The sequence below is a fragment of the Chiloscyllium punctatum genome, chromosome 48, assembly GCF_047496795.1.
Source record: "Chiloscyllium punctatum isolate Juve2018m chromosome 48, sChiPun1.3, whole genome shotgun sequence".
NCBI classification, from domain to species: Eukaryota; Metazoa; Chordata; class Chondrichthyes; order Orectolobiformes; family Hemiscylliidae; genus Chiloscyllium; species Chiloscyllium punctatum.
The window spans coordinates 39,101,554-39,114,813 of record NC_092786.1 but is presented as its reverse complement, the minus strand read 5'-3'; the positions used below and the strand labels follow the sequence as shown (position 1 = coordinate 39,114,813).

Genomic DNA, 13,260 nt, shown 5'->3' with positions numbered 1-13,260 from the left:
GCTACGAAGTGAGGTTGAGTAAGTTAGGTTTATTTTCATTAGAAAAAAGGAGATTGAGGGGGGACCTGATTGAGGTTTACAAAATCATGAAGGGTATAGACAGGATGGATAGAGACAAGCTTTTTCCCAGGATGAAGGATTCAATAATGAGAGGTCATGCTTTCAAGTTGAAAGGTGGAAAGTTTAAGGGGGATACACGCGGCAAGTACTTCACACAGAGGGTGGTGGGCGTTTGGAACGTGTTGCCAGCAGAAGTGGTCGAGGCAGGCACGGTAGATTCATTTAAAATGCGTCTGGACAAATGCACGAGTAGGTGGGGAGCAGAGGGATACAGATGCTTAGGAATTGACCAACAGGTTTAGCCAGTACATGTGGATCAGCTCAGGCTTGGAGGGCTGAAGGGCCTGTTCCTGGTCTGCAAATTTGTTTTGTTCTTTGTTCTGTAACCGATGTCATTTGTATGTAAATACACCAACGGTGTTGTTACAAGGATGCCAATTAAGCCGTTGTTGTCCTGGAAAGTTTTACTGAATCAGACCTCTCCTTGAGCCTTGTGGTTCAGAGACAGGGTGTTGGGAGTGAGAAACAAGTTACCCACCACATAACATAGCTGAACTTCTAGGTATTGTGCTTGCATGGTTGGTGTCAAAGAATCACAATAGTTGGAGATTGTGGAAGCATGACAAAAACCCAAAGGTTACCTTGATTTTAACAGCTGAAAGCAGTATGAAAATCTAAACGCAATACACAACATTCTTTTCCAAGAGAACTTGGTGCAGGAATTATTCATTTCAATGTGAGGCATGAGGCAGACTTACCCTTGATGATTCATATGATGGACTTGCTTGATCGCCTGATCCCCAAGTTGTACCTGCCCGTTCTTCCATGACTATCAAAAGAAAATGTCTTATTACTGTGATGAATACAAGTCTCAAGGTGTTTATCACTTCAGTTGTTTGTTATTACATCCACACACCAACAAGTTTTTCCTTCTTTAAAGCTCTGAATTAGGTAAGATATCACTACTAGATTGTTGAAAATATTTAAGACACAAGTTAGCACTAACCACTAGACAATTTTCTTCAAAATTTATAGAATGAAACATTGCCATATATTACTAATTAAGTTATTTTCCATTTTTTCCCTGAATTTTCGGGCTTCACTTCATAAGACTCATTCAATCAATTTTCAAATTCTATCAACTAGGATCTTTACCAACTGACATGGTTTTCAAAAGTAAGCAAATTACTGACCTAAATGGTCACAACAATCAGCTGATTCACACAGTTTTGCCAAGTTTCATTAAATCAACATGAAAAAAAAAGAAGTCGGAACTAAAATTAACATTTTATCCCAAGACATTTAAGCTAGTCAGGTATGAAGAAAACCCTCATCTCCCATTTTCATTTACATCTGTTTGATGTCTTTTATCACATGTGAAAGTTATCACCTACAATTAAGCATGAAAACAAGGAACAGATATCAGGCGACACAAATTAAAATATAAGCACACAAAGACAAGACGAATATTTGCCATTACTTGACATACATCGATTAAGCAAACGTTAAAACCTTATGCCTGGAGACTCAAAATTGTATTTTCTTTACATCTTCCATTGGAATTGGACACTACCTTTACGTATGTAAATGTGTGCACATATGCTGTCTTTCATAAACTACCCTTTCAAGTGAGCAGATGGTAAAATTACTCATTCACTCAAGAAAACCTAGTAATGATTCTTTATTGTTTCTGGTGAACTAGTTTCATTTTGATTGGAGAAAGACATAACATTTTGCTAAAAACAGCATAAATTGGCAACAGACAAGACTGAAAAGAGGAGAGCCAGCTCATCCCCCTTTACCTATTCATTTGACAAAAGGGTGCAAAACACCAGGAAATTAACCACGTTTCAACTTTGAATAAAAGCCAAAACCAAGACTTTCTAATTTACCATGAAGTGAAATGCACTTAGTGGTGCTTCAACCACACATCTCTACTGCACCAGTGACTTCCATTGTTGAAACCCCAAATGGTAGCACACATTTTCGTAAATAGCAAATTAGACACAGTGTTGCATTTGCCAAAAGGAATATTTCTGATGCTGTCTAACTCAAAAGGGACACAAGGAGAGATTACCCTGTTGGGAAAGTTGCCAGATCTCAGAATTCAAACAGAGCTCTGACCTACCACACCACTAGTGCACTGACAAAAACACTGCATGTCTTATATGAACACATCCATTTAAAGCTCTGCAGTAATTGACTTCAGCACAAGCTTATACTGAAGTGGCAATTATAACTGCTCTAAAAGAAATAAAAACACTTTGATTAATGCAGAAAAACAAGACAATTTCTAAACAAATGGTGCCCTCAAATTTTTCAAATGTTTTCATGTTGTTCTAAATGTTTTCTAATGTTTGCTAATGTTTTCTTTTCCCAAAGATTTCAATAAGTCCTGCTTTGCAAATCAACAGACTATTCCTCACTAGTTCATCCATTCCAGCTGAGTGAGCCTCAGAATAAGCAATTCAATCACAAACTCTTACAAAGATAACCTAAATTTCTTCTGTTGTCAACAATTGTCCATACATTTCCAGTGGTTGCTAGATCAAGAAAAAAAATACTTCTGCTGTCTAGTAGCACCATTGTACTAAATTTAGATCCCAAAAGACAAAATGCCACACACCACAAGATTCTCCCCCCAAAAGCAATATATTTGCAAACTAAATTTTGTTGGGTGAGCAGGCAAAACATCACACGTCTACAGAAAAGATCATGTCAATACTCAAGTAGGTCATTTCATTTCAAACAGAAGGCTGTGATGTATTTTTGGCATTTCAACAGCACCTAGACATGTCTGCACCAGCACAATGGACAGCAAAAGATCAAATCTAAGTACAGAGAACGTATGTGCTCGCAAAGGTTAGGGGACAAATAGAATGGCACCACACCAATCTCAAGAAGAAAATATTCTGGGAAAAACAGCCACAGAAGTCTGTAGCATTTCAAATAGTGTAGTATGTTACTCACTTAGGTGAAGTACAGAAGATGGACATATTCATTACGATGTATAGAAGGATAACTGAGTTGCTTCACAACTGTTGGGCTCATCTAGGCTCAAGTTTAAGGTATTTGCAATACGACTAGGTAATATTTTTAAGCACTGATACACAAACTGACAACTTGCGGCTAATTAGTCATAACAGAGGGTTGCACCAGAAGTTAGGAGGCTGAAGAGGTGGTGGTGATTGATGTAAACTAAACAGAAACAAAAAGACCTATGAAACTTCAAGAATTAAAACAACATGCCTTCATCATCTGGTCCTGAACCAACTGTTGCCAGGTCTATGATTCCAGGATCAGACTCTCGCTGCTAACAACCTTGCACAAAGGTTAAGTAATTGAGTTTCTTTGGTACTTTTACCGACATTTTTCACGATAATTACTGGAAGGACAACATTGATACACTGAGAACCTAAGATATTTAAGATATAAATACTTCAAAAAGATTAAAAGTACTAGCAATGGATGACTACATTTAAAAATTTTATACAGTTGTATATCAGCGTCATCCAGTTTGCCAACAGGGAAATCTAGAAAGATCTCCAATCTGTAAATACCATTAGCTCCAATTACTTTTTATTAAACCAATTCTTGCTTTAAAAAGAACACATTTTTAAAAATCAAATATAAGCCGAGGAATATTGTAGGTAAATGATTTTCTATTATCCTTAGAAGGTAAATGGATTAAATTTAACCTCCAAGTGTGGTTAATTCCCATCAGTTTCTCATTTAAGAAAGATAGATTCCAATAATTGACAAGATAGCCAACATTGAACAAATCACCTCACAAGCATACAAATAATTCACGACCATAAACAAAAACTCCAGTTGGCCCCATAAGTGTGAGATACTTTTCAAATTGATTATTGATGTTATGTTACATATTGCACAATGTGGGACATTTTGTAAACACCGAAAACACGTTTAAATCTTCCTTTGAGATCATCATTTAACCTCTTGAGGATGCTAGCCCACAAAATTGGAAAGGTACATGTTAGACCTCCTGCAAATGGATATCTCAAATTTTAGTATCAGTGACAGCATGCCACATCATCATCAGTGAGCAACAATAGATTTTTTTTTACAACTCAGTGCTACAGTGGGCGCACAGAGAGGGGAGCCGGAAAGTAAGTGGAGACCAGTTTAAGTTAACGTTTTTTTTCTTTTCGCAGTCTTTTTTTTTCAACGAGGAGCGGAAACCCGGAAGTCATCAACAGAGGCTTCTGGGAAGGTAAGAAGTTTGAGTGGAGAAGGAACCAGAGACACTACACGTGTCATGTCTCCCACCCTCCCTTCTCTAACCTAAAAAATAAGGACTCAGTCGGCTGAACAGGTAAGCTACTTAGTCTCCAAAACAAGAACATTAAGTGTAGAGTTATGACAGCGCAGACAGTGGAATGTTCCTCCTGCAGGATGTTTGAGGTAGGGGTGACCACCGATGCTCCTGCCGACTTCACCTGCAGGAAGTGCAGCCAGCTCCAGCTCCTCACAGACCGCATTAGGGAACTGGAGCTGGAGTTGGATGAACTGAGGATTATTCGAGAGGCTGAGAGGATGATAGATAGAAGCTGCAGGGGCATAGTTACACCAGAGAACACAGGTAGCTGGGTAAGAGTTAGAGGTGGGAAGGGGAGGAAGCAGGCAGTGCAGGGATCCCCTGTGGTCGTTCCCCTCAACAATAAGTATACCGCATTGGATACTGTTTGGGGGGGGGGGGGGGGGGGGGGGGGAAGAGGAGAAGAGAGACACAGCCTAGCAGGGGTAAGCTGGCACGAGGTCCGGCTCAGAGGTCCAGAAGGGAAAGGGGGAGAGGAGGAGAGTGCTAGTTATAAGAGACTGTACAGTTAGAGGGACAAACAGGCGGTTCTGTGGATATGGGAAAGACTCACGGATGGTTTGTTACCTCCCGGGTGCCAGGGTCCGAGACATCTCGGACTGTGTCTTCAGAATCCTCAAGGGGGAGGGTGTGCAGCCAGAAGTCGTGGTGCACATTGGCACCAACGACATAGGGAGGAAGAGGGGTGGGGAGGTCATTCAGGAGCTCAGGGAGTTAGGCTGTAAGCTAAAAGCTAGGGAGATTGTGCAGTTGAACATGTGGCTGCAAGGATGGTGTAGGAGGGAGGGCTTCAGGTATTTGGACAATTGGACTGCATTCTGGGAAAGGTGGGACCTGTACAAGCAGGATGCATTGCACCTGAACTAGAAGGGCACCAATATCCTGGAAGGTAGGTTGGCTAGCACTCTTCGGGGGGGGGGGGGTTTAAACTAATTTGGCAGGGGGACGGGATCCGGACTTGTAGTCCAGCAAGTAGGTTAGCTGTTTTTCTCGCTGTCCAAGAATGTAGGGAGGCTGTGGAGAAGGTAGCACTGACAGGGAATACTTGCAGACACAGAGATGGGCTCAAGTGTGTATACTTCAACGCAAGGAGTATCAGAAATAAGCTGAGTGAAATTAAGGCGTGGATCGGTACTTGGGACTACGATGTTGTGGCCATCACGGAAACGTGGATAGAAGAGGGACAGGAATGGTTGTTGGAGGTTCCTGGTTACAGATGTTTCAGTAAGATTGGGGGGGTGGGGGGGAAGATGGCGTTGCTAATTAGAAATGGTATAACGGCTGCAGAAAGGCAGTTCGAGGGAGATCTGCCCTTGGAGGTAGGATGGGCTGAAGTCAGACATAGGAAAGGAGCAGTCACCTTGTTGAGTGTTTACTTCAGGCCCAATAGCAGCAGAGATGTGGATAAACAGATTGAGAAACAGATTTTGGAAAGGTGCAGAAGCCACAGAGTAGTAGTGATGGGAGATTTCAACTTCCAAAATGTTGATTGGAAGTTCTTTAGATCAAGTAGATTGGACAGGGCAGTGTTTGTGCAGTGTGTCCAGGAAGCTTTTCTAACTCAGTATGTAGATCGTCCGAGCAGAGGGGAGGCCATATAGGATTTGGTACTTGGCAACAACCCGGGACAAGTGATCGGCTTGTTAGTGGGTGAGCATTTTGGTGATGGTGATCACAATTCTGACTTTCACCTTGGTTATGGAGACAGATAGGTGCGAGCAACAGGGCAGATTTTACAATTGGAGGAAGGGTAAATACGATGCTGCAAGACAGGATCTGAGGAGCATAAATTGGGAGCACAGGATGTTGTTGAAATGTGGAACTTTTTCAAGGAACAGATACGACGTGTCCTCGATATGTATGTACCTGTCAGGCAGGAAAGAGATGGTCGTGTGAGGGAACCTTGGTTGACGAGGGAGGTTGAATGTCTAGTAAAGAGGAAGAAGGAGACTTACATAAGGTTGAGGAAACAAGGTTCAGACAGCGCTGGAGGGATACAGGATAGCCAGGAGGGAGCTGAAGAAAGGGATTAGGAGAGCTAAGAGAGGGCATGAAAAATCTTTGGTGGGTAGGATCAAGGATAACCCCAAGGCCTTTTATGTGTATGTGAGAAACACGAGAATGACGAGAACGAGGGTCGGTCCAATCAAGGACAGTAGTGGGAGATTGTGTATTAAGTCGGAAGAGATAGGAGAGGTACTTTTCTTCAGTATTTACAAATGAGAGGGACCGTATTGTTGAAGAGGAGAGTATGAAATGGATTGGTAAGCTAGAGGAGATACTTGTTAGGAAGGAAGATATGTTGGGCATTTTGAAAAACTTGACGATAGACAAGTCCCCCGGGCCTGACGGGATATACCCTAGGATTAAATGGGAAGCAAGAGAGGAAATTGCAGAACTGTTGGCAATGATCTTTTCGTCTTCACTGTCAATGGGGGTGGTGCCAGGGGACTGGAGAGTGGCGAATGTTGTGCCCCTGTTAACCCCGGGAATTACAGGCCAGTTCGTCTTACTTCGGTGGTAAGCAAAGTAATAGAAAGGGTACTGAGGGATAGGATTTATGAGTATCTGGAAAGACACTGCTTGATTAGGGACAGCCAGCACGGATTTGTGAGGGGTAGGTCTTGCCTTACAAGTCTTATTGAATTCTTTGAGGTGGTGACCAAGCATGTGGATGAGGGTAGAGCAGTGGATAAAGTGTACATGGATTTTAGTAAGGCATTTGATAAGGTTCCCCATGGTAGGCTTATGCGGAAAGTCAGGAGGCATGGGATAGTGGGAAGTTTGGCCAGTTGGATAGAGAACTGGCTAACCGGTCGAAGTCAGAGAGTGGTGGTAGATGGTAAATATTCAGCATGGAGCCTAGTTACAAGTGGAGTTCCGCAGGGATCAGTTCTGGGTCCTCTGCTTTTGTAATTTTTATTAATGACTTGGAAGAGGGAGTCGAAGGGTGGGTCAGTAAATTTGCAGACGATACGAAGATTGGTGGAGTTGTGGATAGTGAGGAGGGCTGTTGTCGGCTGCAAAGGGACTTAGATATGATGCAGAGCTGGGCTGAGGAGTGGCAGATGGAGTTCAACCCTGTCAAGTGTGAGGTTGTCCATTTTGGAAGGACAAATAAGAATGCGGAATACAGGGTTAACGGTAGGGTTCTTAGTAAGGTGGAGGAGCAGAGGGATCTTGGGGTCTATGTTCATAGATCTTTGAAAGTTGCCACTCAGGTGGAGAGAGCTTGGAAAAAAGCCTATGGTGTATTAGCGTTCATTAGCAGAGGAATTGAATTCAAGAGTCGTGAGGTGGTGATGTTGCAGCTGCATAGGACCTTGGTAAGGCCACATTTGGAGTACTGTGTGCAGTTCTGGTTGCCTCATTTTAGGAAAGATGTGGAAGCTTTGGAGAGGGTGCAGAGGAGATTTACTAGCATGTTGCCTGGATTGGAGAATAGGTCATACGAGGATAGGTTGAGAGTGCTTTTCTCATTGGAACGGCGAAGGATGAGGGGTGACTTGATAGAGGTTTATAAGATGATCAGGGAATAGATAGAGTAGACAGTCAGAGACTTTTTCCCCGGGTACAACAGAGTGTTACAGGGGGACATAAATTTAAAGGTGAAGGGTGGAAGGTATGGGGGGGATGTCAGGGGTAAGTTCTTTACCCAGAGAGTGGTGGGGGCATGGAATGCGCTGCCTGTGGGAGTGGCAGAGACAGAATCATTGGTGGCCTTTAAGCAGCAAATGGATAGGTACATGGATAGGTGCTTAAGCTAGGACAAATGTTCGGCGCAACATCGTGGGCCGAAGGGCCTGTTCTGTGCTGTATTGTTCTATGTTCTACGTTCTAACTCATTCCAAATTGTTAGCTTTATTAGCATTTTCTCTTATGTCAAAGACTGTGTTAACCTTGACAATAACTGTGGCAAATTGTTAAAAATACTATTTTGGAGCATTAACCCTGCCAACTGAAAAGTAGTTGAAGCCATAGACACTTTGGGAGTAGAGTTGATCTACAATGAAAAGTGCACAGTTGAACATTATAAAAATGCAACACATCTTAGGTTAATCTAATGCTAAATTTGACATGGCTAACGTGTAGTTCACAAATGCTCAGTACTCCTCTGGGTTTACACAGTTGGAGACAATGTATGTTACATGTGCGTTACTACAGGTAAGGTTAGACTGCAGGCAGCTGGAAGCACACAGCTGCTGTTCACTGAACTATACTACAGAAGCCAATCTGCAGTGCTTGTTAAACTTTATGCTAATTTAATGCAATAAGATGATTGAGATTCAAATACCATCAACAGTTGTGCTGTATTAACAAATACTGCAATAGCACAGTGACCCAGAATACAGGTCACATGTAAGACGGGTGGCAAGGACAAGGCAGGGAGCTATAGACCAGTGAGCAAGTGGTGGTGGTGGGCAAGTTGTTGGAGGGAATCCTGAGGGACAGGATGTACATGTATTTGGAAAGGCAAGGACTGATTAAGGATAGTCAACATGGCTTTGTGCGTGGGAAATCATGTCTCACAAACTTGATTGAGTTTTTCGAAGTCATAAAGAAAATTGATGAGGACAGAGTGGTAGATGTGATCTATATGGACTTCAGTAAGGCGTTCGACAAGGTACCCCATGGGAGACTGATTAGCAAGGTTAGATCTCATGGAATACAGGGAGAACTAGCCATTTGGATACAGAACTGGCTCAAAGGTAGAAGACAGAGGGAGGTGGTGGAGGGTTGTTTTTCAGACTCGAGGCCTGTGACCAGTGGAGTGCCACAAGAATCTGTGCTGGGTCCTCTACTTTTTGTCATTTATATCAATGATTTAGATGTGAGCATAAGAGGTACAGTTACTAAGTCTGCAGATGACACCAAAATTGGAGGCGTAGTGGACAGTGAAGAGGGTTACCTCAGATTACAACAGGATCTTGACCAGATGGGCCAATGGGCTAAAAAGTGGCAGATGGAGTTTAATTCAGATAAATGCGAGTTGCTGCATTTTGGGAAAGCAAATCTTACCATTAAGTGTATAAGTCTTGCTAACGTCCTGAGGAGTGTTGCTGAACAAAGAGACCTTGGAGTGCAGGTTCATAGCTCCTTGAAAGTGGAGTCGCAGGTAGATAGGATAGTGAAGAAGGCGTTAGGTATGCTTTGCTTTCTTGGTCAGAGTATTGAATACAGGAGTTGGGAGGTCATGTTGCGGCTGTACAGGACATTGGTTAGGCCACTGTCAGAATATTCCGTGCAGTTCTGGTCTCTTGCCTATCGGAAATATGTTGTGAAACTTGAAAGGGTTCAGAAAAGATTTACAAGGATGTTGCCAGGGTGAGAGGATATGAGCTGCAGGAGAGGCTGAACAGGCTGGAGCTCTTTACCCTGGGGCTTCAGAATTTGAGGGGTGACCTTATAGAGGATAGGATAAATAGACAAAATCTTTTCCCTGGGGTCGGGAGTCCAGAACTAAAGGGCATAGGTTGAGGGTGAGAGGGGAAGATTCAAAAGAGACCCAAGGGGCAACGTTTTCACGCAGCGGGCGGTGCGTGTATGGATTGAGCTGCCAGAGCAAGTGGAGGAGACTAGTACAATTACAACACTTAAAAGGCATCTGGATGGGGATGTCGAGGGATATGGGCCAAATGCTGGCACATGGAACTAGATTAGTTTAGGATATCTGGTTGGCATGGACAAGTTGAACCAAAGCTTCTGTTTCCATGTTGTACATCTCTACGACTCTAATAATCCTACATTTATTCATTGCCAATATGCTCCAAAAATATTTGGACAGTTAAACTTTAATTTAAGCCACCCATGAACTGCAGCTACTCAACAGTCAACTTCACTATTTCTGAATTATTTCAACATTACTTTCATCATATAAATATGAAACATGGTACAAGGCCAAAACGGTCTGTCTGTACACAGAAGCAGAACATCAATCAAGGCAAACAAAATTTTGTGACCAAACATTTTTGAGGAAGCAACAGCAAGAGTTTCTAATTGGCAGGATGAAAAGAAAGATTTTTCTAAAGCCCTAAGAGCAGCAATTTTATCACCATCACTCTTGGCTTCTCTAAGTAACTCAGTGGAGAAGGACACACTAGAGAATTATACTGCACAAGTTCTTCATTTAGAAACTTAAAAATGTAGAAACTCAATTGCAATTGGCACAAGTTGGGATTAAAACCAACTTGAAGAGAGATGTTATAAACCTGGTGACGAGGTGCCTGCTCCATGGAAAACAAAGTAAATATCTATGGGCCTTTTTAAACTTAGACAAAAGCAGCATAGGTGAGCAGAGCCAGGTTCACACAAACCCAGAGTGTTAGTTTTTGTTTTCAGTTGTTGAAAGTTGGGATATCTGGAGTTTGAGCTGTTAAATACAGTTCTCTTTGCTCCTGGAAAAAGGTAGAGTTCTCTTTTTGCTGCAAGATTCATTCTGTCAGCATTCCTTCTCTTGGACTGGAGGAGATTGCACGCGAGGGAAATCTGTTTTGCTGAACTTACCTTTGCCAAGGATGCGTTATGGGATACTGCCACACTGGAACAACTGATGAGTAGTAATTAAATAGTAAATTATGTTTATAAGTATTTCAAAAGAGTTCAAATTATGCCAATTTTTTTTTTGTTTGTATTTTAAGTGTAATGCAAGAATAACGTGTGCTTGGCTTTAAGTCGAGAGGTTTTAGCAATCAAATCACACCTCTATGCAGCACCTTACAAGACTTTAATTAAGATAAAAAAAGTTAGGGTCTTGGTTATTTCCTTTGTATGTTTTGATGGTGTTTGATCTTGTCCAGAACACTGGACAACAGCAGCAAGTTCCGATCACAGACTATTTCAATTTCCCATTGCCAAGCACATTGCTGTGGAAGCAACTGGATCCTTTTAAATGGATGACTTGGAAATATACTGCTGTTCCTTCACTGTCACTGGGTCAAAACACTGAAATTCCCTCCCCTGGGTCTACCTGCATCCCAGAGACTAGTGTTCAAGAAGCTGAAGTCAGAAAGTTGAGTGGCTCAGAGGGGAACTTGGGTGTTCCCATGTATACAATGCTGCTAGGTGTCAATGGTGAAAGGAGTGAATTTTTGTGCATGTGGGGCCAATCAAGTGCGTTGTTTTGTCCTGGATGATGTCACGCTTCTTGGATGTTTATGGATAAGCATTCATCCAGCTAAGTAGAAATTATTCTGTCATGCTCTTATGCCTTACACAGAGGGCAGACTTGCCACAGTAAACCTAGTGTCTGACCTGCTTTTGTAGTTTGCCGATGAAAACCTGGAATGAAGCTTGAATTCAGAACATTTAGTGTCAGGAGACAAAACTAGCAACAGATTCAAAGTGACAGCCTTTACCAAAAAACTTAGAAAGCAAATCCACAAAATGGAGAAAAAGTGAGGACTGCAGATGCTGGAGATCAGCGTCAAAAATTGTGGTGCTGGAAAAGCACAGCAGGTCAGGCAGCATCCTGAAGGGCTTATGCCCGAAACATTGATTCTCCTGCTCCTCAGATGCTGCCTGACCTGCTGTGTTTTTCCAGCACCACACTTTTCAAATCCACAATATGGACAGTTGATGAATGACAAATTGTTCAAATGCATATCGAGCAGATAGCCATGTGGAATTATCATTTAGGAGAGATAGATGTCATAGCAATAAATTCTAGAAGCTTGGTCTCACTCATTTTAGTAATAACATAGGAACCATAGGAAAAGTTATGATTCAGCTTCTTTCTGTAACCAGACAGTAATTATTTAACAACTGCCAAAAGCCATCAGGACAAAAAGGCCAAACCATAGACTCATGGGTAACATTTACAATTACCACTACTCGGGAACTGATACAAATTAATTAAGTCAATGGACCAAACTAGATCTTCAGATTATAGATACTTATAGAACACGCTGCTTTCAATAAGACTCAGCAACAACGTAACATTAAAATAAAGTCCACCATCACATGAATCTAGGTCCAAACACTGATTGAGAAATCACAGTCGACACGAATCACCACTTATCATAGAGAACTAATACCATCAGCCAAATGACCATGGGAGTAATAGCTCAATACAGCTTATGTTTGCCATGTCTCCAAGGACATGACTTTTGACCATTTGCTTGTTTTCAAGCCAAGGTCAATTTTAATTACTTGGTCCCATCTCTGCAACCTGTTCTCCAAATTTTTTTTAAACAAAGTACCTTGCACTTGTAACAATCTGGAGTTCTCAAATTTAAGCCTAACAAAGCTATTCAACATCTAACCTCCATCAAATCACAGCTGTAGGTACTGTACAGAGATACAACTTACCTCTACAAACCTAAAACCTTAATCTTCACAAATGTTGAAATTTCAACTTTGGAAGGCATAATAGCTTATGTTGATAATCACTCCAGAACAATGGAATCTGAACAGACTTATGAGTCATGACTCAGCTCCAATACAGCAAGGCACTCATCAGCAATTTGCCAATGTACAAATTGCCAGTGTGCTTGCTAAATACTAAGGTGGTTTAACAATTTGCGTTGTTTTTGCTATGGAAATGAAAAATTTCCATAGTGCTACGCAAGTGAATACACACCATGCAGAGATTGGTCAGGTGACTAAAAGCATAAATTGAAATGATGCATTTGTATAAAGACACTTTAATAGTGGATAGGAGAAGCTTAGGAGAATGTGGAAAAATGAATATGCCTTACCAATGCAACAAGATTACTGAGAGGTTGAAAATCAAACAAACAGACTTGAAGCAGTGTAGAGGATGCTTTGTTTCTGCCTGAATGGTATACCCAATTTGGACAAGATTCCTTTGCACAAGAAAATTGAATATTTCATTTTACAGCATGCCTCAAAAGTAACATTTT

At 41.7% G+C, this 13,260-nt stretch overlaps 1 protein-coding gene across 8 annotated transcripts in view; it reads right to left on the bottom strand.

Moving 5' to 3' along the window:
* tcf12 (transcription factor 12) overlaps positions 1-13,260 on the bottom strand; it is a 342,285-nt gene that overhangs the window by 260,151 nt on the left and 68,874 nt on the right. For 5 of the 8 annotated variants that reach the window (XM_072565001.1, XM_072565000.1, XM_072565005.1 and 2 more), the window contains one exon: positions 819-889. The exons of the other annotated variants lie outside the window; for them this stretch is intronic. In XM_072565001.1, the coding sequence (XP_072421102.1) occupies positions 819-889 (71 nt within the window). The remainder of the gene's footprint in view (positions 1-818; positions 890-13,260) is intronic. 8 annotated transcript variants of the gene reach the window in all.